This window comes from Cyprinodon tularosa, unplaced genomic scaffold, assembly GCF_016077235.1.
Source record: "Cyprinodon tularosa strain WSP-4 unplaced genomic scaffold, ASM1607723v1 ctg638, whole genome shotgun sequence".
Classification (NCBI taxonomy): Eukaryota; Metazoa; Chordata; class Actinopteri; order Cyprinodontiformes; family Cyprinodontidae; genus Cyprinodon; species Cyprinodon tularosa.
This window is the reverse complement of record NW_024039383.1, coordinates 177,501-199,315: the sequence shown is the minus strand read 5'-3', so window position 1 is coordinate 199,315 and position 21,815 is coordinate 177,501. Positions and strand designations below refer to the sequence as shown.

The 21,815-nt window shown below is 37.2% G+C and overlaps 1 protein-coding gene across 2 annotated transcripts in view; it reads right to left on the bottom strand.

Annotated features, from left to right (window-relative positions):
- The window catches only part of serinc4 (serine incorporator 4), a 32,694-nt gene that overhangs the window by 4,701 nt on the left and 6,178 nt on the right, over positions 1-21,815 (bottom strand). The window contains exons 1-7 of one of the 2 annotated variants that reach the window (XM_038308452.1): positions 20,316-20,767; positions 12,279-12,446; positions 10,621-10,799; positions 6,547-6,626; positions 5,803-5,896; positions 4,083-4,294; positions 1,674-1,769 (exon numbers count right to left, since the gene is read on the bottom strand). In XM_038308452.1, coding sequence (XP_038164380.1) covers positions 1,674-1,769; positions 4,083-4,294; positions 5,803-5,896; positions 6,547-6,626; positions 10,621-10,799; positions 12,279-12,446; positions 20,316-20,441 — 955 coding nt within the window. In that variant the 5' untranslated portion in view covers positions 20,442-20,767. Of the gene's footprint in view, positions 1-1,673; positions 1,770-4,082; positions 4,295-5,802; positions 5,897-6,546; positions 6,627-10,620; positions 10,800-12,278; positions 12,447-20,315; positions 20,768-21,815 lie in introns of those variants that run through there. The other variant, XM_038308453.1, reaches the window with a different exon arrangement.

The following is a 21,815-nucleotide window of genomic DNA, read 5'->3' as shown; positions in this document are numbered from 1 at the left end:
GATTTTAAAACAGGAAGATGAAAATATTGGACACAGATACAAAAACAATGTAATTTCTAAAACTTAATGCCTTGTTTAACAAAAAATAGCAGCTGGGTGTTTCTGTTTCTATCAGTTTTCCACGTCCGGGTCCAGATCAATTGTTACAGCTAACAATTTCTTGTCCTCCTTTTACGTTTAAAAACTATGAGCAGTCTGTGACCGCAGACCTCTGCCAATCAGCAAATTTTGCCCCATATTGTGATTTACACCAATAGACAAAACAAGCACATGATTAGGATCTTAGTCCTGCACCTAACCTCAGCTCAAAGAAAAGAACTCTACCATATGGGGACCAGGACATAAGTCCCCATGGGGTGAAAAGATTAAAGTCCCCACACTGTCATAAAAACACGTGCACAAACTCTACTAAAACATAACCTCATTGGTAATGAGGCACATTTTTATCTATACCTAACTTTTTTTTACTGGAGATTGTAATTAGTAATATGCGATTTCTTGTTCCCAGGGGTATAAATGTAATCTGGATTAGGTTCATTTCAGCAACAAAGAAAGACCACCAGAGAGTAGGGCTTTGAAAAAAATTCAGACCATCATAGCGAACTGAAGCACATTATGGCATCTTGGGATCAACTATATATATTTCATAAAGGTAAACGCTTTTCTTATATTGACTGATTATTTGGGAGGCATGCCAAGATAAATAAAAATATATCGTACTATCAGAAAAATGGCGAGCTTTCTCAAGGCTACTGAGACTTAAACTGGAATTATCTGCTTTTGATAGATAAGACTGAAATCAAGCTCATCAAAAAAAAAAACTTAAAGGGGTTCTGACGTAGAATTTTTGAGTTTCTCCCCATATCCACTGTTCAGTAAGGTAGGAAAAAACATGTTGCTGTCGGCCTTTATTCCAAAGGCTTTTGTTTAGAAAAAAGCATGAAAGTTTTGAAAATATCAAGATTTTTTAAATAAAAAGGACCAATGACCATTAATAGACACTGAAACCAGTCATCACTTTGTCTTTTAGGCGGATAAAGCTCCATAAAGATAGGAATAAAGACCTAATTAAAAAAGAATTCAACAGTATATATAGATATCTAAGAGCTAGATACTGAGGAGAAAATGTGCGGTGAGCTAATACTGTTGAGTTAAATATAAAGAGCTATTAGATAGTAATAATAAAGCATTGAATTCATTAATATGCACACATTCTCACAGTAGAGAGAATAATACTTGAACTTCTTAAGATCTGAGACTAAAGTAATTTTTTGACATGCTATGATCAGTTTAATTTAATCAAAAGCTTCAATACTGGCATCAACTACACAGTGTTTCGCATACATAGCCTAATAATCTAAAAGGCCATAAGGAAGTATATAAACATTAACCTGTGTATATCTTTACTTGTGAGACTAAAATGCCTAATATGTTAAATAAAATGATGATGAATAGATCTGCAGAGATAGAAGTCAGAAAATAAGTAATTTAATATACTTAAGTGCACAATCCTCTCATGCTCAGACAGTAGCAACATGGACCTCCTTCCATGTGTTTCTCATTTACTTGTTTCAAAGAAACAAAAAGTGTTTGTAGCTTTGGGCAGAGATGTTTCGTGTCAGCAGGGGAACAAAAGAGGTCTCTTTGCTTCTGCTTTCTGTCTGCTTCCTTACCTTTCTCTGGCGGACGGCTGGACAGTGCGGAGAAAGTGAGGTACATGACATAACAGCTGATGATGGAGGCCTGAAGGAGCCCAGACCGAGGCTGCTCTGCAAGAGGCAGAAACAATAAAAAATAATTACGCATTTATTTAAACCAATAATAACATAACAATGCATTTTAACAGGAATAATAGTCTTGATAACAAATACAGTTTAATAAAAACCCCACTAACCTCCTCAAAAAAATTTAATAATATATAATTTATTATTATTTAAACCACAGATAAAGTAAACATTTTGTACATCTCTTGGCAAAAATACAAATTTTGGCTAAAAGCTCTTTTTTTTAAATCCACAATCTGAAAAAAACAACAACTCCAGCCTCTGCTGTCAACATTCAGAGACTCAACCTTTACTGCTTCTGGTCAGTTAGGATTGCCAAAATGTTGCACACTAAGTTTATTAGAGTTTAAATAGCTTGGGAAAATCATCTCATCTACTGGATGCCAGGGATTTTTTAGCCTCTGATGGGCTAACACACAACAGTTAATGTATTTAGACACACAACAGGTCATGCAGTTGCTGCTTCAAACAGACTAACTGCTTATTAGACATCATGCAGCTCTAACAACCTTTGCAACAAATAGAACAACAGTCTCAGAAAGAGCTTGCCTGTTATTGCTTACTGATAATAAAGTTGCTTTTCAAGGGATTTCTTCTAACCCAATTGTGTTTAATGTGCCAGATCCAATATGAACTCATAAAAAAACTTATAATCCAATTTAGCAATGATAAAAGTAGGATAGTTAGGGCTACTTGAGAGTGGAATCATCTTCAGAAAAATCCCTCTTTATAGTATACCAGTGAGTTCAGATACTAATTCTGCCTCCAATGGGTGACTTTTCATTGTTAAATTTGGAATCACCTCTTATAAATGTGTAGGTTTTTATTATTTTTTCTAATTGTTTGTGCTTTCAGCTTCGTATTTTACAAGAATTTATATTGCAAAGCAATTTTATCATTAAGAAGTATCAGGCAAACTCAGTAGGAGAAAACAAGCACCCTTTCTGAGGCTGTCATTCTATTGGTTCGAAAGGTTGCTAGGTGATGATCTGACTCCAGTCTGAGATAAAGCTGAAAAAAAATCTACAAATAGAGCCAACAGGTTTGCGAGCGTATCTCCGACTAGAGCAGAGACTGGTTAATGTGCAAAGAGAAGGAAATAAAGGAGAGAAGGAAATATATGTGCAAGAAGCATTAGATGTGAGAGCAGAAAAAAAGATTTAATGAAGAGGATAATATATTTGAGAGAAAGCAGAAATTTTGAATGTGAGCATCACAGGTTTTTAGTGCTATTAGAGGAAATCCTGCTCTCAGATAAAAAAAAAAGTGCTCTTGGGCATGCAGGTGGCGCAGTGGTTAGCACGCACATCCCATGTACAGATGCCTCACTCCTCGAATGCAGCCGACCTGGGTTCAAATCCGACCTGTGGTTCTTTGCTGCTTTTTCCCCCTCTCTCATAACCCCTTTCCTGTCAGCCTACTGTTGAAAAAAAGAGCCACTAGTGCTGTAAAAACTCAAAATGAAAATGGGTGCTCTTGGTTTTTACAGTTCAACATATAGCCCTTTTAAAAGATACACATTTAAACTGCTTTTCATAACAGTCCAAACAGCTAAGTAGACAGTTTTACACCCTTGAAGCTAAAAATAGGGGAAGCTTGGAAGGCCTAACAATAAAGTAAGGGGGAGGCAGTAGTATATTGTGGGGTTGTTCCTCGCTTCCAGAGGGACTGGTTCATTTTTCAACCACACTATTGTGGGATTATTGACTATGTCAAAACATCAGCCAGGAAGTTTAAATTTGTATAATGTTGAGCATTTATTGTATTTGGAATATAGTCGCAATTTCAGAAAACATTTCGTAATCACTAAGGCATTATTGGTGGGGGAAAAAATGGATATTCCTATTTTTGTCAGAATAATTCAGCCATTCAGCATTTTTAAACAAATTAGTTTTCCAAATGAACAGTGATCCTAAGTAAAGAGTCAAATTTGAAAGAAAGAGGATTAAGGACTAAAAGTTAATCTGCTACAATTCAAACAAACTGCTGTGAGAAGCTTGAGTTTCATAACCTAGAATATGCATGTAATTGAGCTTAGGAAAAGGTAATTCTACTAATTTCTAATGAATTTCTATGTTTAAAGAAAGTTAGAGTATAAGTCCAAACATTTTCTCTCTTGTTATTGTTGGCATTAACCATATAGAAAAGCAATTGGTAATGCTAACTAACCTTAAACGGCAAAAGTTTAGTTTGATTTCAAGTTTTACAAGTCTCATGTAAAAATGTTGCTTCAACTGTCCCGTCTGCTTTGGTACAGGTTTCAGCATGTGGATGGTTTAGTCTGTGTGATAGACTCACTCTGTTTGACACACGGCGTGACGGCGATGAATGACATGAGCCCGCACAGCCCCAGGTTGACCCACAGCAGGACCTTGTTGAAGTGGCAGGCGATGGGATGCGTGTAATATTTGTACATGAAAGTGAAGGCCATGGTGGCGATGGTGTAGAAAAAGAGTGTGGCGCACATCACTGCCAGGTACCAGCGCTTGTTTTCTGCTGCTCCGGTCAGCCTAAAGGGTGAGCCATTAATAGCTTTACCTATCTACCATTATTGTTCAGTCTCCAAACACAATACACAGAGTACATCCTAAACATATAACATACCAAACATAATTATAATCATATTCACTGTAAATATTACAGGACTTCTGTGTATTCCTGAGAACAAACTGCATTCTTCCTTTTTTTCGACATGCGAGATATAATTTTAAATGTTTTAATCACTTTAAAAAAATACATTAGTGAGTCAGTTTTAGCATTCATGAATCAGGTCTGAGGCCTCTGGTTGCTGCCTGATATCTCATGACCGAAAGAACAAGATCCTGGATACAAGTGGATGAAATGAGCTTTCTCCACAAGGTGGCTGGGCTCTCCCTAATGGTGAGGAGCTTGGTCTTCTGGGAGAGGCTCGTAGTAGAGCTGCTTCTCCTCCACACCAAGAGGAGTTAAGCTTGTTGGTGGCTTTTACATCTTTTCCAGGAACCCCGTGGGCACCTCCCTCAAGAGGTGTTCTAGGGGACCCAGGGGAAAGCCCAGGACATGCTGGGGAGCTCAATGTATCTCTGTAGACCTGGTAACACGTTGGACTTCCCTCAGCAGAGCTGGAGGAGGTTTTTGGGGAGAGGGAAATCTGAGAGTCTCTGCAGAGACTGCTGCCCCTGCAATCCGGTCTCAGATAAGCAGAGACGACGATTAAAAGTCCATTACAAGCAGAAAGCAGATTATTTTGTATATTTGGGTTTCTGTACATGCCAATCATACATAAACCACTCACTGGGACAGCACAATCAGTGGTGGGCTATAGGTAGGCTATAGTGCAGAAAATTATTTTGCAAAAACAACCAAGTAAGACACTCCATCACCTGATGAGTAAACAGATTCCTACCGTATCTTATTTCTTTTCCGTACAAAAACAGTTGTTCTTAAGGCTTCAGAGGTTCTTTATAGAACATATGTGGACCTACGGCCACATATGTTCAAAACAAAGTGAACAATTCGGTGAGAAAGTTAAGAGAATATTAATCAGAGAAGAAGACCACTAGGGACTCTGAAGGATCTGGAAATATCCACACCTCAAGTGGAACAATCTACTGAAAGGACAAATATGAGTTGTGCATCCTTTTTGGCTGGTTTAGATCAAAGCATATTCATTGTTTACAAGCATGGTCTAGTTTAAATCCAGAATTAAACCCAATTGAGAATTTGTCAAAAGACCCTGGGCTACTTTATGAATAAAGACTTCAATTTATTGATCTTTAAAGCTGATACTAACTTTTTGGCTTAAATTTTCATTATGACAGTTTCGCCTTAGTAACATGCCCTGAAATAATATAAATGGATCAAATCTGAGCATTTTATGGGATAAGTTTGATAAATAATTAATGAAAAGCAACAAAAGATATACGGTACTTTGGAACGCCATGATCAAATCTGATTTTTTTATATATATATATATATTATATTAACAGTTTTATATTTTCTATTCCCCAAATTACGATTTCAGTATTTCAAGACTCACCAGTTTTTGTTCCATGTGTGTGCAAAAGCTGTGATGAGGATGAGTTGGATGAGGATGAAGGCAAACCCTCCCACCACACCAACATAATGCCAAGCTAAGAGAAAATGTGGAGAAAGAAAAGTGACTCAGTTTGTTTCTGGAAGTGATAAAAGTGAAGAGTGTTGATCATAAATTACTTCTGACATTTAATCTTGTATCAGCATCACATTTATTATTCCTAACAGAAGGAAGACCACCCTGTAAAGATTTATGGTCCAATGATTGCTTCCCTGTAGTACTTTCTTAGAGTAGATCACTGCTGCCCTCTAGGAACATTTTGAAGGAAGTGCATTTGGACAAACCCTTAGCAAAAAGTAGTTTATTCAAGTATACTAAAAGTGCACTAATTTCATTCTTAAAATCAGCCAGTGCACCTAGAGTTTACTTATTCTAAACTGTATTTCATATACTTAACAATAGTACAGTCAAGTGTACTTGACTATACTATTGTTTACTTTATTATTTACTAAAGTATACTTTAGGTATACTTTAGTAAACTTAAAAATGTCCCAATTTAGTTCAAATAAGTATTACTTTAGTAATACTTTGGTACACTAAAAGTACATTGTTTGGTATACTTTCTAAACTTATAATTATACTTAAGTATTCTTAATAGAATTTACTTCAAGTATACTACTTTTTGCTAAGGAAAGAGCAGCAAGATGTTTGCTCCAGGTGGATTGAAAAAAAAAAAAAAGAGCTCACCATGTAGGAACGACTCTGTTGGGATGAAGAAGGCAGCAGTGCACATCCCAAGCAGGGTGATAAATTTTAGAAACCAGAACCTGAAACACACAAAGAACAATTTACTTAAAATCATTCAGAAAAAAACACGAAATAATAAAAACAACAACTTTATTTTCAAAGAATTGCTCAATGGGTGTTGCATGTTTTCAATCACTGGTTTTAAAACTCACTCCTCAGTTTTCTACATGCTATAAGTATTTCCCTGATAATGTAAATCTGACATAAAGAAATTAGTGAGTAACTGGCATCTGTAGCTCTCAGTAGCAAAACAGGCGTAACCAGAAAATTTTTATAAGGGTGGCCAAGCAATAACTGATGTACGCTGAGGGGTGACACCACAACCTCACGGTCAATCTACACTGTTCCTACAGGGAAAATTAATAAGCATAAGATCCATATTTTCTAAATAAAGACAAACTATACTTTCCTACAGCCTTTGCTAACAAATAGATGCATATATTTAAACATCCATACTTTCTAGATAAAAGGTATAGTGGATATATATTCTTATAGGTTTGAGTTCAGCGGCTAGCATCTTTTCCTTTGTCATTACTTACCTACTTGTATCAATAATCATTCTGCATAAATAGATATTTACAAGCACTAATATACACATAAATTGATTTTTTAATATATTTTTAATAAAATATTTATTTATCTATGATTTCACTGAAGACTCCTAGATGATTTGCAGATAAGCATCATTTTCTCTTTACCCCATAAGACCCAAAATCTGTTTCTGAAAAGAGCAGGAATTCTGTACTTATCATCTCTAATGTTAGTACATTGATGCACATAATTAACCACAGCATTTTTGTTGTCAAGTAATTGTTAATATATGAAAAATTTAAATGTTTTGAATATTCCACTTGAGAGTATTACCAGTGCCACTGTCTGTGTTAGTGGGGAAAAAATGGTAGGGGCGGCCACAGGGGTGTCCAATGATTGGCTGATGGTCACCCCTGGCCCCCCATCTAGCTCCGCCCCTGAGTAGCAACTGAAAAGGGGATGTAATTATTTGATGCAGGTATGCTTAAATAGAGACACATCTAGAACATGCAGGACAAATGGTCCTAAGGCCTCAGTTACATATTCATATTAAAAAATACTAGGATTTAAGTTTGCTAGACAAACAGGTCCCAATTCATTTGTATACATATCTGATTTAGTCCAAGTTCAGCTCAAGTAAATCCATGTAATTCCAGCCCGAGTCAGATACATTTCAGTTACAATCAGACTATTTAAAAAAAAAAATGTATATTTACAGGTTTCACCTATCAGAGCCTATAAATTGGTAAAGTCTTTGTCAGGTTATGTTCTGAAACAAAAATAACTTTAACTGCATAGATGTACAGGTGCTGGTCATAAAATTAGAATATCATGAAAAAGTAGATTGATTTCAGTAATTCCATTTAAAAAGTGAAACTTGTATATTATATTCATACATTACATACAAACTCATATATTTCAGATGTTTATTTTGTTTAATTTTGATGATTACAAATGACAACAAATGAAAATCTCAAATTCATCATATCAGAAAATTAGAATATTGTGAAAAGGTTCAAAATTGATGGCCCCTGGTGCCACACTCTAATCAGCTAATTAACTCAAACCACCTGCAAAAGCCTTTAAATGGTCTTTCAGTCTAGTTCTATAGGCTACACAATCATGGGGAAGACTGCTGACTTGACAGTTGTCCAAAAGACGACCATCGACACCTTGCACAAGGAGGGCAAGACACAAAAGGTCATCGCTAAAGAGGCTGGCTGTTCACAGAGCTCAGTGTCCAAGCACATTAATAGAGAGGCGAAGGGAAGGAAAAGATGTGGTCGAAAAAAGTGTACAAGCAAGAGAGATAACCGCACCCTGGAGAGGATTGTGAAACAAAACCCCTTCAAAAATGTGGGGGAGATTCACAAAGAGTGGACTGCAGCTGGAGTGAGTGCTTCAAGAACCACCACACACAGACGTATGAAAGACATGGGTTTCTGCTGTCGCATTCCTTGTGTCAAGCCACTCTTGAACCACAGACAGCGTCAGAAGCGTCTTGCCTGGGCTAAAGAGAAACAGGACTGGACTGCTGGTGAGTGGTCCAAAGTCATGTTCTCTGATGAAAGTAAATTTTGCATTTCCTTTGGAAATCAAGGTCCCAGAGTCTGGAGGAAAAGAAGAGAGGCACTTCATCCACGTTGCTTGAAGTCCAGTGTAAAGTTTCCACAGTCAGTGATGGTTTGGGGTGCCATGTCATCTGCTGGTGTTGGTCCATTGTGTTTTCTGAGATCCAGGGTCAACGCAGCCACATACCAGGAAGTTTTAGAGCACTTCATGCTTCCTGCAGCTGACCAACTTTTTGGAGATGCAGATTTCATTTTCCAACAGGACTTGGCACCTGCACACAGTGCCAAAGCTACCAGTACCTGGTTGAAGGACCATGGTATCCCTGTTCTTAATTGGCCAGCAAACTCTCCTGACCTTAACCCCATAGAAAATCTATGGGGTATTGTGAAGAAGAAGATGCAATACACCAGACCCAACAATTCAGAAGAGCTAAAAGCCACTATTAGAGCAACCTGGGCTATCATAACACCTGAGCAGTGCCACAGACTGATCGACTCCATGCCACGCCGCATTGCTGCAGTAATACAGGCCAAAGGAGGCCCAACTAAATACTGAGTGCTGTACATGCTCATACTTTTCATGTTCATACTTTTCAGTTGGCCAACATTTCTATAAATCCTTTGTTTTTATTGGTCTTCAGTAATATTCTAATTTTCTGATATGATGAATTTGAGATTTTCATTTGTTGTCATTTGTAATCATCAAAATTAAACCAAATAAACATCTGAAATATATGAGTTTGTATGTAATGTATGAATAGAATATACAAGTTTCACTTTTTAAATGGAATTACTGAAATCAATCTACTTTTTCATGATATTCTAATTTTATGACCAGCACCTGTATGATGTGTGAACTGTAAAGTGCCTTGGGATGACATGTGCTGTGAATTGGTGCTATATAAATAAACGTAATTGAATTCAATTGAGAGTACTACATGGATTAGATTATCATGAAGATGAATGGGAAAGAAGAAAAGGTAATCCAAGACAATGTTTCTAGTGGTCTAAAAATGTAGTTAGCAGTCATGAGCTTCTCAAAAAATGCAACTTGAACTTATTAAACTATAGTGCTGATTTTTGGTTATGACAGACAGTGCCATATCTAGAGGAGTTATGTTTGTTTTGGAGCCATATAACCTGGGCAGCCTTCAGTCACTGAGTGTTCAGTCATGAACTGTTTACCCTAAAAGTTTACAGTGAGATGTGACTTCAAGTGGCTGACTGCTGATACATGGCTCAGATTGGCTTACCTTTTCACAAATGAAGCTGCAGATCTACAACAAAATGGCTCTAAGAGAAAACAGTAAAATTACTGCTTTGGTCCAGTCAAGTACTCAGCCTCATTAAAATGCTCTGGTGGGACTTTGACAGACTTTTGACACAGCTGTAGACCTTAGTAACCTGCAGCAACATCAGTTTGAAAATCGTGCCAAAATTCATAATAATAAAAGCAAAGGTGGTTCTACAAGGTACTAAACCTTTTGGGACTGACAGAGGGTGTACTTCTTTTTATTTTAGTTTTCTTTCTATGTGTACTACAAAGCATTACAGTGTAAAACAGCATCTGCAGTTCCAGGGTACCGACAATAATTGATCTATAATTGCAGACCACTAAGATTTATCAAGGACCCAGTAGCCTTTTCACTGAGGCGCCAGTAAGGCTCTTATTCCAAAGAGGAGAGACAATCCATTCTTCCAAATCCTTATCCTCGCTGGGTCACAGCACTAATCAAAGCGCTCCGCAATGGAAAGTGCAACAACAAAGAGCTTTAAATAGATATGCAGACTTGGTGAAGTGAGTTGAGGCAAAACCCTTTCTCCTTTATGCATGCAGCAACGTTTAAAACTCACAAATAAATGATTACTACAAAAAGAGAGTTTTCATCATAAAATCTAGTTGGGGACCTACCCATTGTGTATGAGAGCTCTAAAGTCCTGACTGGACTTTACGTCGATGAGGAAGATCGCCATCATCAGGTAAAAACAGGAGGTACCGAAGCATACTCTATAGACTGCTGAGTAGCCCACCAGCATCTCACAGTGACCTCCACCATGTGCCTGGTCGCACACCACATTGAAGAAAGGCACCTGAAACATGAACAGCAGTTTGATTAGACATTGCATAAACATTTCTTTTTAGAAATCCAGATTTTCAAGGAATCCCATGTAATCTGCTGCCCTACAACTCATCCCTACAACATGTATGTTTTGTTCTTGCCAAGGTCATAAATCCCATTTGTTGTTGTCCTTATAAAAGAGATTTATGTGGTTGAAATGCAACTGGCAGATAAGCTTATTCATTAAGAATAGCAAAGTTTTACATTCAGTTATATCCTCTAACTTCATGTTACTATTATACACCACATTTTGTAACACGGTCACTTTTCCTGATCTGTTTTTTAACATGTTTTAATATGAGTTACTACTATTTATTAAACAATCTTAAGACCATATAGAAATGCTGCATATGAAAAAAAATATGTATTCTCCCCATGACTCAACAACTTGTGGAACCACTGTTCTTTGCAATGATGCCTCTGTTTATTTTGGTGTGTAGATATTTGTTTCTAAACAGCTCCCTTAATTTTCAACTGCAACATTTTAATAAGATTGATGTCAGCACTTTAACTCAGTTTTCATTATTTCCCTTTTTTAGCCATTATGTTTTATATTTCCTGTTTTTAGGATTTTTTTTCAGGATCATGGTTCTGTTGATGATCCCTCCACCCCTCTGATTAGCTGTTATGGGTGTACAGAATGCTGTGTTTCCTTCTATAATATGATGCTGTGCAATAAGACCATACAATAGCGACATTATTATTATTTTTATCTATTTTTATCCATGAATGACACCTCCAGACTGGAAAAACTAGTGAAGTGAGCTGGCTCTGTGATTGGCAAGAAGCTGGACCCTCTGGGGACGGTGATAGAGACAAGGAGAGTTAACAAACATTATGAACAAAGCCAGCCACCCTCTGCACAATGTCTTCACCACTCAGAGGAGCCTGATCAGTGGGAGATTGCTCTCCCCCAAATGCAGGACCTTCTGACTTGCTGGTGTTTTGGTAATTTCCCTGAGCATAACAAAGCTTTTGGGGGGGGTGGGGGGGGGGGGGGGTGGGGGGGTTGTTCAATCATTCACTTCAGTATGTATTGGCAGTTTTCTATTTTTTTTTCCTTCTGTGTAATCCTCTGGGTCACAAAAAATGTGGCCTTCCGAGATTGAGGAGCAGTAAAACCTGTCGATGGTGGTGCATTTTCCTGTTAACAAATACCTACAGTCTCCAGTAAACTTACACATCTGTTGGGGGTCAGCTACTCTTGTTCTTTTGAGGTTAATTAATCAATGGAGTTGATCAACCACATCTGATTTTGTGTATTATAAATATTCAAAAATTTTGCTCTACCTTTGTCTAAGTATGGTGTTGATGTGTTATGTGTGTTTTTATTCACCAGGTGTTAGAATTAAACAACTTCAGAATCTGACAATGAGTAGATTGCTTTTATTTGATCCTCACTTGAATAAAAATGAGCTTGTAAACAACCCTCGTTCTAAATCATACTCACATTCTCCCTGACGAGCTCAGAGATGGTTCGGGACAACATGAGGCAGGAGACGGCGCAACTCATGATGTGGAAGAGGGTGTACATGACTCTTGTGCTGGTGGACGATTTGACGGGAGGGCAGAAGGCACAGCAGAGCGAGCAGGGAGCCGGTCCACAGCAGCAACAGATCTATGAAAAAAGGAGGGAGGAGGAGCACAGCATCAAACACAAACCGAAGGAAAAGAAGGAAAGAGGCACATTTCAACTTCCTTAAATCTGCATTGGTGAAAATGTTCCAAAGCTCAGATACCATGAAAAGTTTTTATATTTGTCTCTCAGTTATTTTAATGTATGTTTTTTTTTTCCTTTTCTCATTTCTTTTCTCTGGTAGCTATAATCTTGATTCTTTACAGGGAATATCTCACTGATTTCCCTAACTAAGGTTTGTCAAACTGCTTTCTCACATATACCCATACATCCACCATAAACCATATGTGCTTGTGAAAATGAAAAGTTTATTTACAAACTATAAGGTTAATAAACTTATTTTCCAGGTGACTGTTGTAGGCAGAAATAAAAAAAGTATAACTAGGTATATAAGTTGTATAATAACAATGCAGAAACATAGAGTCATGGGATATTACTATTAGACTGCCATTAAATAGTTACAGACATTAGACATATTGATGACTGTCTCTTTAAAAAGCTGTGTTCTGGTTGCATGTAAACAAGAAAAGTTAATGTTTTGATTCTCATTTAATCAAAAATAGTAAGTTAATGCACTCCATCCCCCAATCATTAGGGTTAGGGTAAGTTCAAGGATGACATCAATCACTGTGGCTGTAATAACTCAATAACTTATATCTTTAAAATCAATCTTAGAAAACATGGCCCCAAATTGAGTTATAACTGAGATATCTGAGAAGTTTCTTGCATATTTATCCTTTTATATTTCGACCCACAGCATCTGAAAAAGATAAGTAGTCACTCATCCTTTGTCTTAATACCCCTTCCAGGACACCATCCAGAGACCACAAGGTTTTTTTTCCCTCTACTAAGATTGTTAATTCATATATCTTAATTGAAGTATTAATAATTATGTTAATACCCAAACTGTGTATAGGCTAAGCACACTTTGAAGAACTAGCTAAGCTATTTCAAAGTTTCCCAAAGATAGACAGAAACATTTTTTAGATAAACCGCGTATGCTGAAGTGGTTCTGAGGCTAAGCTTTTAAATCCAGCTTTTACAAATCTGCTGCAAAAGAAATTAGGAGAAACTTTGTGCATTTATTTTAAGAACAAATGGAGTTACTCTTTAGGGCCTGTTTTCTAAAAACCTCCAGTTTTTAAACAGAAAAACTGGACTCATAGCATCAAAGGCCAACCAGTCTAGTTGCTTAGTAGGCTATAAAGTAACCTACATTACAGGACTTGGCTGAGGCAGGGTTGGTGACAGATTAATCTAATAAATCCAGCAACATTGGGATTCTGATGGACAACTGGATGGAAGCCCATCCCTGCTGATCCAAACTAAATCTAAGGAGGCTTGCACATCTGTCTGGTGCCCAGTAAACCCTAAGTCTGGAGGTCAGTCTGGTTTGTATGGGTCACAACACGACAAGTGAGACACAAACCAATTACCCCTGCAATCAAATAAAGAATGTATTTTTCTTCTATTAAAAAACAGTTGATTTTCAACATATGTTTACATATTGGAGCAGTGTGTCCTGATAAATCATTGTTCATCACGTGCAAGCTCTAATCTGAAGCATATTGCAGAGAAGATTACCGGACAACATCTTAGTGATAACTGGAATAGAAATTTAATCATTGAAGGTATTTTTTTTTTTTTGCTAATGATCTTTTTCAATCTTTAAAGGGAGACAGTTTGCTCATTTGACCTCATCAACAAACAATAAAGTATCTGAAATGTTAACAGAAAAGGTATCTATGAAGTTTATTAATGTGGCTGCTTTGCATTAAAGGAAAATCAAAATGTTGTGCAGCATTTGGATGTTTAACTCATTGTTAGATTTTTTTTAATTTTCTTTGTTTTATTTTTTCATTTCTAATTTAGTCATTCCTGCATGGATAGCTTAAGGAAGTGGCATGTTATATTGGAATATTACCTTCAATGTTCACACATCTAAAGACTTAGTTCTGAAGCAGAATTAATATTAGAAGTCACTTTCTTAATACAACAAACCTAAAGAACTTTTAAACTAACTTTTTATTGAATATGCAAAATTATATATTTTTTCATGTATGTGAAATAATTTTAGTGACAGATTTTGAGCTTACAAAAACCTAATATAAACTGTACAAATTCTCAGAAATTCTGATTCCCTGCGCTACCATTTGAAAGACAGGTGTCCGTCTTGTGGCCCAGTTTAAGGTTCATAGTAAAGGATTAGTGTTTGCAGAGGGAAGCTGCAGCAATGAGTTGTTGAGATTATCTTCCATACACAGAATGATCACTTGGATTTAAAAATAGCCAAACTACAGGGTCAGCCACATAAGAACATGCAGTGCTTACACCTGGAAACATAATTGAATCACTGGAATGCCGTGTTTTTACAGTGGAATGCATTTTCAAACAACTTCTTTACACTTTATTTTAACTTGAATTTAGAGATTGAATTATTACTCAAACAAAGAGGCAAAAGGAAAGCTTTTTTTGCTGGATAACCGCCTGCATGTGTAGGTCACATTTTGGTAGGTTATTGTTTGGTGGTTCATATTAAATATCTTTTTGTCCGGAAATATTTAGACATATCAATCTTATGTCCAAATATATCTAGACTATTTATGCACCACGGTGGAACGGACCATGACATTGATACTTAGTATTTTAAAGGTTTGCATTGCCTAAGTGAAGCAATGGGTAATGCAGAAAAATGCAAAGCAATTAGGCAATGCAAACGCATTGGAGGCCCCTGGCAGTTGAAATAAGACTGAACATCGTGGTAGGATTTAAAGAGCTGTCAGAGGCTTTTAGGAAGAAGATTTTAGCAGCTCATGTATTTAGGAAGAAAATTAGCCTTTCTGCTGTACCCAATATAGTCTAAAGTAGAGATAATTTAAAACAATGGCCAACATTTCCTGGTCTGACTATCTAAGCAATTTCATCTTGAAGTAGACCTCAAGGGGTTGAGATGGGTTTAAAATGTAAACTCCATACTTACAGCAGGCTCTGCTTACTGTTGACATAAAAGTCCATAACTGTTCAAACAGAAAGAGACTGCACAAGATCAATTTAGAGGTGTGCATGGAAGGGGCATTTGGTGTCTAAAAGAAACAAAAAGGTCAGAGAATGTATTAACAGAGAGAAAGTAAACAAAGACCAGAAACATACTGTATGTTCTTTGGCCAGATGAGTCCAAACTGAATTAGAACTTTCCAAGAAAAGAGCCTCCCCAACTGTGAAGGACGGAGGCAGATGTGTCATTGTTTGACAATGCTTTTCAGTTGGATTTATTCTGTAAACCATCATAGTATTCGCCATGAAATCTAAAGCATAGCAAAGGATGCTTAAGGAAAAAGAAAAAAAAAAAAGCACAGGCATAACCAGGCCCTGCAGCATGACAGTTAACCAATGATGCTATTACACCCATTAAGAACTGGTTAAATATATAAAATGAGAAATTTTAAGTACTATTTTATCTTTCTTAAATGCAGTGGAGTGACCGGAAATTGGCTTAACATGTAAAAAGCCCCTAAAACTCAAACATCTAAGAGAGTGGTGGAATATGGTAATGTAAAGGTTACTATAAATAAATATTAGTCAGCCAATGTCTGGATTTATTGGGAATCAATAAAACTTTTACATTTACACTCACAGAAATATTTCACGCAAATTTTAAGATTTTTGTAAAATTTTTACACAGAAAATTCCCATTCACTTTTTTTTTTTTAGATAATTTTAACACAAACCTATGAAGTAAACCTTACAGGATCCATATTCATTTGTATGATAAAACTTTTATTTGAGGGCAGGCTTCGGTGGTACAGTGGATAGCGCACATGACCCATGTAGCCTACTGATCAAAAAATGAGCCAGTAGTGCCGTAAAAACAAAGAAAAACAACTTTTATTTGAAATACATATTCATCAGATTTATGTATTTAGTATTAGTAAAGTATACTTTTATCAAAGTTAATAGTAATGTGTGTATTTTGTTCAAGTACATAAAGATCATTGTTTGAATTGCATTGTAATCTGATTATACTGCAATTCAAACAAACAAACTTTATGTATTTGAAATAAATACACTCAGTTATATCAATTTTGAACTATTATACTATATCAATTCAAAATGCATAAACATGTTAATTATTTTACTTAAATAAGCTATATTAAAATTATTAGTACCTATCATGTAAGGTTTATTTAATAGGTTTGAGTTAAACTTAGCAAAAAAAGTCACTGGGAATTTGTTATATAATTGAATTACATAATTCTTAGAATTTGGGTTAACTATTTCTGTTTATCGGAAAAATGTGTTGACTGTTTTTCACTTGCTCTCTTAGGCAGCAGCATTTCAATCTTCAGTCTCCTCAATGTGGATGAGATATGGCTCCGTCTTTTACAGCCTTGCTTTTATTGGACAGTTTTTTACCATGTGGATAGCGTGTTTCAGAGGCTGCCACAGCAGAACAATTAAATTTAAGTCAAGCCTTTTAGTAGGCAGAGTCAGTCCTCGAGTACCACTGTCCTAAAGCTTTTTGCATGCATCCCTTCTTTAAAAAACCTGAAACAAAAGGCCAAATTACCTCCTTGGTATGCCGGAAAGTTTAGAAAAGGCCTGTCCATTAACTTTTCTTTTGTTTCAGGTGTATTGTAGCAGTGATGCATGCAAAAGCTGCCCTCCCCTTTATTTGGCCATTCTAAAATCTTATTTAAGAAGCAGACATGCTGTTGTGTTTCAGTCATTGACTTGCTGCTTAATCACCATCAGTGGTGTCAAAAGTAGACATATTTGTTACTTATGTAGAATTATAGATACTGCAGTTTAAAAACACTCTGGTTAAATTTGAAGTATCAACTTGACCTCTTTACTCAAGAAAAATTGAAAAAGTATGTGCATTAAAAGCTACTTAAAGTATAAAGTAACCTTTATAATGACAAACAGATGCCACTAAATGAATTGAAAGCTCAATTTTTCGACTATTTCGAAAAATTCTGTGAGGTAGGGCAAAGGATGAGGGAGGTCTTGTTGGTCTCCGTCTCCATCTCCTGATACGCTCTCGCCTGTGTCCGACCTTTCAGATATTTCAACATCTTTTTCTGAATCCGACATTGTAGCATGGCATAGACAATCCACGTTTGCAGTTTGAAGAACACCTGCTTGCTACTGATGATTTCCTTTAGCTAACCAATGAGTGTTTGTGCTATATGACTCATCCAATTACACTAGTTTTCACTAGATGTGGATGGAGCCAATGATCTGCATTGGATGGCGCACATGACATGAAATAATATTTCTAGACATAAAACCGAAGCCAAGAGTAACGAGTAACTGTTGGGAGCTGGAGAAATACATCTTTTCTCCAGCAGAGTCTGCCCTGGATCCTCCCTGCTGAGCTGCTCTGCAAACCTGCAGCTGATGATATCATCTGGAGGACCTGGACTACTTAAGCTGCCTTCAGACCTTGCCTCGACGCCGCAGTGTCTTAATCAGTTGGTTAGCACTTAAGCCGTAGATCCCTAGTGAACCAAGTTTCCTTGAGTCCAACCTGGATTCTAACCTTTTTGTCTCTGCTTCCAGGTTTCCTGTTTTTTCCTCCTGTGAAGCTCTGGAAGAGCTTAACCTGCCGAGCCTGCCCTCCGAGCCAAACCTGAATACTCACTCTCTGGATTTCCTAGCAGCTCAGGTTTCCGAGCTGGAAACACAAGCCAAGGTCAAACCAGCCTTTAGAAGTAAGACGCTGAAACAGCTTAAGGACTCTGCCAAACCAAGCTTTCTCCGGACCCAACAGTTCCGCTCCCAAAGCCTCATCTACATTCATCAAGGTACAAATCTGAACTCAATCAAGTCAAGTCTCTGCCAAGCCTTCGCTAACCAAACTGTCTCTCTCACAGACGCCAGTGAACCGGTCCCAGCCCAGAACCATTGCCTCAGTCTTTATTATATGTGTGAACTTGCAAATAAACTCTGTTAAACTTTCCATCCGTGTCGTCAGTGTTCTGCATATTGGGCCTCCCTGATACCCATCATGACAGTAACGTTTGTTTTAAAAATGTAAGGAATAGAAAGTACATATACTTGTGTGAAAATGTAATGAGTAGAAGTCAGAAGTAGGAAGACAAATAAGTAATGGATTAAAGTATAGATACCTAAAAAGTGCACTTAAGTACAGTTACAAAGTATTTGTACTTAGTTACTTGACACCTCTGATCAACGTGCACTCAGACCTAAGGTAATAAACTGATGTCCAATTCTCCTTCAGGATTTTCTGGTAGGGACACAAATTCATTTTTGCATGACTTATGGTAAGTCTCCCAGGTTCTGAAGCAGCACCATTCGCACTCCATATGTTTGATGGTGTCTATCACTTATAGTGAAGGTCTTTAACAAGAGTAAAAATATATCCCTCTTACACAACATTGCCTCCTATATTATTCAATGTCATAATTATTAATCTCCACACTCATTCATTGGTTATACTTTCATCTATAGAGCCTCCATTGAACTACTGAAACAGAGGTCATTAAGCGATCTTAGTTGAGATGAGGCAAATAGTCCTTAAAGATTAAAATTCAATACAAGCCAGACAGTCACACTATCACCGCAAGGTTTGACTGTGAGTATGGAGTTCTTTTAAAGTAATACTGAGTTAGTTTTACATCATACCCCTTTCAAAACATACTTTGAGTTTCTATCTTGTCTTTGCATATAAACTCTCAGAAGTCCTCATGAGTTTTAGGAAAATGTGAGGCGGGCATTATTTTTCTTATTGTTGATATTGTTAATTCATCAATACTGTCCTCAACTTAAACAGGTAAGGCCTGTGGAGCTTCAGCTGTTGATTTGTGTTCTGTTCTGACCTATTTGATTAGCCAGGGCACTCTGTGGAAGAATAACAACTGTTCAATATTTCTCCATTTGTGGCTCTTACTGCAGTCCAAAGCCTTGGCATCTGCTAAGGTTTACAGACTGAATTATTTAACATATTGTCACAAAACATGCAGGTGGAAATGATCCCAGAAGTATTTCTAGAGTTCTGATGTTCTAGTTAGCATGGTTGGTCTAATAATTACTACAACAACATGCTCCTCATAAGCATTCTTTAATAAATCTATGTTACCAAACAAAAAAAACAATAAATCTCTTCAGTAGGTTTTAGAAAAAAATAAAATACAGCAGCTTAATGATTCCTGAGCATATCTTGTCTGAAACTGAAAAATGTATGTATATAATTGAAGATAAAATTCCTTTGAAGGAACTGATGAAAGAAAGGGACTAAATCACGTCACTGAGCTGAACTTTCCTGTAACACCTATAATATGTATTGTTTTATGATGCACTGCCTCAGAAGATCCATTGTGTTCTGCAGTTTTAAAACATTTGAAAAGAACATTGTGTACTTTTTTGCCCTAACAGAGTTAAACTGGAGCTGAACTGTACTGTTACTATTCTGGTAAAATATCAGGTTCCAATTAGTTTATAAATCCATCACTAAAACACAGCGCCTCATGACTGGATTAGGTATAACCATGCTTCTCGTGCATTAATCTGTCAGCAATATTAGTCTAAGCTCTTATAATGATGCTAATAAATAAGTTTTATACGTATATATATATATGTATATATAAAATTAGTTTTTTTAATATTTCAATATATTGTGAGCTTTTTCCCCCCAGCTCTTTTCAAACATGTGTGTGCAGGAAACACATGACAGCCTTTTAGGAGCTTTTATGTCAATTTCCACAATGCTTGTTTTTCATCAAAATAATAATAAAAAAAAAAAATAGAAGATTATTGACAATCTCCTTTTCTATAGTTTTAATCCAAGTGTTGGACATCTTAAACATCCCTTTCTCTTACAGCGCTCACCTGATAGGCCACCATATTAAGGAAGTAGCTGTAGATGCTGGTGCGGCTCATCCCCCGCGTGGCCGACATTTTTCCTCCGAACTGCTTGTCATCAACCACTGAAGTTCTACATTTGGCCATTAACATCCACTACTGAAAGCTTTTCCACAAGAGACGGCAAAAAAATCCTCATATCCTCAAGAAGGCCAGAGCCGAAGCCTGTGCCAGGCCTGTCAGAGAAGTAACAGGTTGTCCTTGCTCGCTCCTTCTACTGGGTTTGTTTCAGCTGGACTTCCTGCAACCGAGACCCTCAGCCTGAGCCCCGGCTGAAAAGCCTTGCAGGAGAATCAGTTGTTCTTTTCACCCATGTCCTGCGTGCCTTTGCTCTGTGGCTCTGTTGGCTGTTGCCAGAAAGGAGGGAGAAACAGAGGCAATAGCCCAGTGGCCTCCCTCATCCCTCACCCTCCCCTTCACGTCCTGGTCAGATTAGACAGAGGCAGGGGGGTGGAGGAGACGGGGGAGGTTGACATGGACCATGTTTGTCCCATCTGTCCATTCTGTCCCTTCCCCCAGCATGACACAAACCCTACAGCATACTGGATGTGGAAAACACCTTCTTCACAACATGAAACACCGATCTCTGGATGTTGGAATGAGACCCCACAGGCCTCTGACAGACCTGCATCAGATCGGAATCCATGTCTTCCTCACTGAAACAGGCTATAAGTGTAATACTAGGCATAGTGATTGCATTATGACCCAGAAACACAGAAAGAGAGCAGACTAAATGCAGAGCATGGAATCACAGGATGCACCGTGCATTAGTGGATGTTCTCAAAACCCAATAATACACAGGCCAGAGCACATTTCAGACATATAATGGAGGACCAAAAAGGCTCAAAAATAGAAGGGAAGGTGTGAATAATAATTAATCTTCATGGTGATGAGCATCCCAACCTCGCCAGGACAATAAAGAGGTATTTTTTTAGAGGCACTCTACTGTTTGACTAGAATCTGTTAAAGTATCTTATAAAGTGGTTACACCCCTTTCTGTAAAAAGGGATATGGTCACTGTAGGATTGGTTGTAGGTAACATAAGAGTTACCTGCAACCAAAAACATAGGCATTAAAACAGAGATTTTATGCAACCAATAGAAACAAAGTACCAGGAAACTGAAGAGTAGATGAAACTTTTACTAATCCAAAGAGCATGATGTTCACTTGTTTTCAGTGAACTCCTTTTAAAAGCACCATTTTCTGCAAAGATAGCTGCAAGTCTTTCAGGTTATGGCTTTAACTACTTTGCAAATCAAAAGCCTGAAACATTGTTTTTTTTTAACTCCTTCCAAAGATTATATGATAGACATAACTATTCATCTGTCAGACATGAATGAATCCCTTTCTTTGAGCATTTGGCTGTATGTTATGATCCCTGCCTTTCTGGAGGCAGGACCTTCCCCATTTACGTTCTTATACCCCAGAGTTATGGAAGATCCGGCATGAAAATTTAAGATGTGCAAA